Source organism: Montipora foliosa, chromosome 12, assembly GCF_036669935.1.
Source record: "Montipora foliosa isolate CH-2021 chromosome 12, ASM3666993v2, whole genome shotgun sequence".
Lineage (NCBI taxonomy): Eukaryota > Metazoa > Cnidaria > Anthozoa > Scleractinia > Acroporidae > Montipora > Montipora foliosa.
The window spans coordinates 20,877,953-20,882,952 of record NC_090880.1 but is presented as its reverse complement, the minus strand read 5'-3'; the positions used below and the strand labels follow the sequence as shown (position 1 = coordinate 20,882,952).

The 5,000-nt window shown below is 41.7% G+C and overlaps 1 protein-coding gene across 2 annotated transcripts in view; it reads right to left on the bottom strand.

Moving 5' to 3' along the window:
- Positions 1 to 5,000, bottom strand: part of LOC137981216 (acid phosphatase type 7-like) — a 26,140-nt gene that overhangs the window by 10,815 nt on the left and 10,325 nt on the right. For both annotated transcript variants that reach the window (XM_068828548.1, XM_068828547.1), the window contains exons 6-10: positions 4,959 to 5,000; positions 3,595 to 3,709; positions 2,360 to 2,473; positions 1,398 to 1,458; positions 524 to 591 (exon numbers count right to left, since the gene is read on the bottom strand). The exon at positions 4,959 to 5,000 is cut by the window's right edge and continues 21 nt beyond it. In XM_068828548.1, coding sequence (XP_068684649.1) covers positions 524 to 591; positions 1,398 to 1,458; positions 2,360 to 2,473; positions 3,595 to 3,709; positions 4,959 to 5,000 — 400 coding nt within the window. The remainder of the gene's footprint in view (positions 1 to 523; positions 592 to 1,397; positions 1,459 to 2,359; positions 2,474 to 3,594; positions 3,710 to 4,958) is intronic.

The window sequence follows — 5,000 nt, the reverse complement described above, 5'->3', positions numbered from 1 at the left end:
CAATGCTTAAATTCTGAGAAGTTTGCTTGCCGGTAATTTGTAAACAATCAAAGTCCTCTCGAGACACAATTCTAGCTCATGTGAAATAGGCGCCTGTATTTTAAAGACTCCTGGATTCAATTCCTCCTGAAACTGCCCTTTCAGAAGCTTCTGGCTTTGAAATTATTAAGAGCGAGCCGATAACAAAGCAAAATTTCTCTTCGTCTTTAGTAAAGAGAATCCTCACACCCCTTAGATTTTGTACCGGAATGATTCGTCCAGCTCTTCTAAACAATCATAAGTTAGTTGATAAAGGCGACCATCTCCGGGTAAGGCAGACTTTTGCCTGGTATGCGGGAGCATCCGTTGCATATCTGAAGCTGTATTTTACATTCAGAAGTCTATGGGCCTAATCGCTACTTGGTACACGACCAATTCGAAGAGAATAATGCATGATTAAACATATTTTATTTCGCGACATGGTGGGGTCCTTGGGTGGGTAATGTATGCTTATCCCATCCTAATAAAACTGATCACAACCCACCGTTCTGTTGTAAAGAGGGAAGAGCCGTTCGTAAGAGTGTTCATGGGCCCATAAGGACAAATCAACACCTGGAAAGATGAAAAGTGAACTGTTTATGGGATGTTTTACAAGTTTCTCTGAATTTCCCAAACTTGCATGCAAAATTGCGCAAGAGAGGGGCTCGAGTAGCGACGACAGCGCCCCCTTTCATCATCTTGTCCCTGATTCGACATCAAATATGGTTTGAATTTCATAAGTTAACAGGTTCACACTGCAACCAGATTTATTTGTTATATATACCCCTTGAATACACGGGCTGACGGCAAAACCTGCAGTCAAGTTCCACGAGAAAAGAAGATAGGTCGTTTAAGCCAGGTTTTCACTAACTACGCAAGCACAAGCGCAAACATAAGAGCACTCATTTCAGCATATTGACCGAATGCAAAAATGGCCGCCAACAAATTATTCTGTAATCTTTGTGTTAATTTGCCTAACTAGCCTCGTTTTACTGCCCAAATTCTTTCAATTTTACGCGTGTGAACGAGGCTAGTCAGGCTAATTAACATAAAGACAAAAGAATAATTTGTTGGCGGCCATTTTTGCATTCGGTAAATAATGCACAAGGAAATTTTCTACGTCTGGGCAGTTAAGGCACTCGATCCAGATTCCCCGAGGCTAAGAATTTGAACAAAATGACGGACGCCGTGTTTGCACAAACAACTTGTGCATGCGCTTGTGCTTTGCGTCGCTAGTGAAAACCAGGCCAAGATTTTAGGCTCGGTGCTGCTCATAGGCAATCACCTGCAAGATCCAAATTCATTTTTTCAACCCAGTTAATATGAGACTTCATTTTAAGACCCATTATCTGTTGTGCGTAAAATTTAACGCTGCTTACCATATTTGTAAAACAAGTCTTCCAAGCCGAACAAATGTTTTGAGGTGATTCCTCCGCGAACCTACAGAAGCCAAGTTGCACAGTTAACCTTCTATTTGCAAAGAACAGGCGTTTCCGACGTTGCGGTCTCTTTTATTCTCTTCAGCAAATGTGGCCACCTTGGCGTGATATCTCCGAAGGGCTTATGGTGTGGAGTCCACGTAAAAAAAAAAAGTGATCGAGTGATGGCAGGAGCCCATAAGCAGAGGCCTACAACTCCAATACTAGATCTATGTAACGGCATTTTCAGATATCAAGCTATTTTTAGACGGGTTCTTAATGAGATTTGGCTTGCACACGTGACCATTCTCAGTCCCATGGCCGGTAACAATGTCTAATTTCAGCTAATCACACGACTTGTGATTTGCTGGAAAGGTCTGGTTTCGAGCGAAAATTAATATCAAAATAACTCGGTCTAGAGCGGTTTTCAATTGAGTATCGAAAGTGATAAGCGAATAGAGCGTTTTCATTCACGTGACCAGCAGCCATATTGGAAACTGAAACAAAAGAAAGTATTTTTCATAAAAATAGAGTACAATTCCCAGAGGATAGGTTTGGTAAACCATCATGGCCGCCATTCCTTTGTTTTGGAACACCAACATGGCCGCTGTAACGTCATGTGAAAACGCTCTATTGCTTTGCTTTTGCATTACTTCACTCAGTGATTGGTTCAAAGTTCTCTCGCCATTTTGTCAACCAATCAGAAGTGAAACCAAAACCAATTGTGGCTACGCGCTTGCACATTTTCCCGCGCTTTGTGTCAGTTACGTGTAATTACTTCGAGTATTGATTGGTTTACGAGATTGTCTCCGTCCTTTTTGATTGGCCAACGTTGGTTTTACGCCACTCGATTGAGATTCGCTCTATAAAAACACCACTTCACAAATACATGGGTTCCTGGTGATGGGCAAAAGGATACCTACCACACTCTCGTACTTGGTGCAATCATCCCCGTCGGCATTAGAACAGTACATCGGTCGGTGACCCATCGTTATGATCCAAGGTCGCAACTTCCTATTTTCTGGAGATGCCGCTTCCTATAAAATTATTACAATCACAGTCTTAGCCATGCAAGTACTGTAGCAATCAGTTTAGTGGTACCACCGCAGGCCAAGTGACTTGCATTGCGCAGATCGATTGTTTGGTGTCAAGATCTTGCCGGGTGATCCATTCTTCACAGACTTAAAGTTAAAATGACTGAGTTAGAGCATGGTGGGTGCAGTGGGTATAATTCTCGTCCCCTCCCCCCCTTGGTTGAGTTTGTTGGTTCTCTACTCTGCTCTGAGGGTTTTTTTTCCGGGTCCCCCTTCTTTTAGCCTACGCGTATGCTATCCGATTTTTACCTCTCCTCAAAAACCAACAAAGGGTCCGAAGCCAAGAACCTGTCAGATATTAGTTTCAAAGCGAGTCCAAAAGCATAACCTTCATGTGACGGCTGTTATATTAATTCTATTTTCCTGATACAAACTTTCACACCTTGGCATATAAAAAGGGGGTATTAGGGTCTTTAGCAAGCCGCAAAACAAAAAATCGCTCAAAACCGAAAAACAACGTTACGTTTAGTCCAAAACCGACAAACGTAGGCACAACCATCAAAAGCAATTATCCAAATCCGTAATCGATTTAATTCATTGGTAATAACCCAGCGTCAAGAGGCTATGGGAGAAACGTTGTGGAATGTACACGCGGCTAACACACACAATTGCCGAACCTCAACCGTACACCAAACTGAAAACTGCGAAAACCACATCGGATACCAAATCCCAAAAACCGCTTGTATTTTTGACGAAAAATGAAAACCAAATGCTAAAAATAGTCAAAAAGCGCAAGTCCCAACAGATACTAAAACCGTCGCTTAAAACCAAAAACCGAGCTAAAGAGTAGGCCAAAAACCGCAAAACCAAAAATCCCAATTCTCTTTCAAGCCGGCTTTACCCTAGCACAAAAATATGGCACGACACCGTACCTATGTTTCTCGGGCAGGGCATGATAAATTTTTTGTGTGTAAACAGAACAAGCAGAATGCATATTAGGAACCCACGCCAGAATTTACAGGGATACCGAGTAGGCCATGCCAATTTTTGTGCGTGTGTAAAAAGGGGTTTTTGAGGAAAAAGCTGGAGTGAACAGCAATTAACAGAACGCCTGTTTTTCTAACCTGAAGATCTTTTTCCAACCATTCATACTGATGAGCAACTTGTTCTTTTCCATACTCAAAGAAAAAGTACACTTCCGTCGAAATGCTGATGATGTGGGCTGGCCCTATGTTCCAGCTATACACGGACAAAAAGGCATGGTAAAAAATAACTGATTTGAAAAAAAGCACGAATCGAGAAAAACGAGAATTATCATGTGGCGTTAGACAGATTAATTTATATCTTAAATTGTCACTATTCGGAAGGAAAGGACCCGTTCATTCTACGTCATTTAAAGGGGCTGTCATTAAATAGATAATTCAGCGAAATGAAGCGAAACGCATAAAAATAATATTCAAAACACTGAAGGGAAGTTTGAATAAAACAGAAAATTTAAAAGAAATCAGGGATGAGCGAAATTTAAGAAGATTACAATGGATTGCAATTGTTGTTTGTTTTTGCGTCAAGAAGCTCTGAGTTGAAGTGTTTAAAAGGAATCTCTGGTTTAACTGCACCCGAAGGGTTTTGGTCTGGGCCAAAAGCCGAAGAGGCAACCTAGACGTCTCCTCGTAAAAGGGGTAAAATGTATAGATTGGTAGCTGTTGTAGCGTAAATCAATCTCGATTTGCTCAACCGGAAGCGCGAAGTTGTATCGGTATTGCTTAAAGGGGCGCGCAAGTGGTATCGTTATTGTTCTCGCGACCGAGGTGTTTTAGGAGTCACGAAGTAGGAACTCGCAAGGAGAACCAAGGCGCTGTTCGCGTTAGCGATTGAAAAATCAAACATATAAACATATAACTTAACATATAATTTAAAACGTATCTCAAATGCCTTTTATGCTATCGTACGGCGAGGGCAGATGTTGTGAAAACTATTTCTAGTGTTAGGTTGCATATTGAGTGGGGGAGACTAATTGGTAAAACTACACAAAACGAGCTGCACTGCACTGCTCTCCAAACTTCCCGCGTGCTCAATATCTCGACATACGCAAGCTGACGCATGAACAAATTGTTAATTAATCCATAATAATAATCTCTGACGATACCATAGATATCATTATGTCAAAAGCATTGATCGGCAACGCAAACCTTGTCACTTGAATTATGTGTCTGATTTACCGGTACTCGAAGGGGATTGTGGCACTGTCTAGGTTGTTAAGAAACACTCTAGTTCAAAGTATGGGGAAGGCGTGACACACGCAGAGTTGCAGCATGTTTGGCTGCAACTGGCCAGGCCTGGTCAGTACTAAGGATGCCTTCTTATTGCCATGACAGTTCTGACACAGGAAAGTTGGCAAAAGCACATTTTTATACTATGCTTTTAAAACTGCAGTAAACCTGCACACACACTCAGGCAAAAAAAAAATACACACATACACACACACTACCTGTAGAAGATACCCTCCGTGTTTCCTGGCATTGTAAATCGG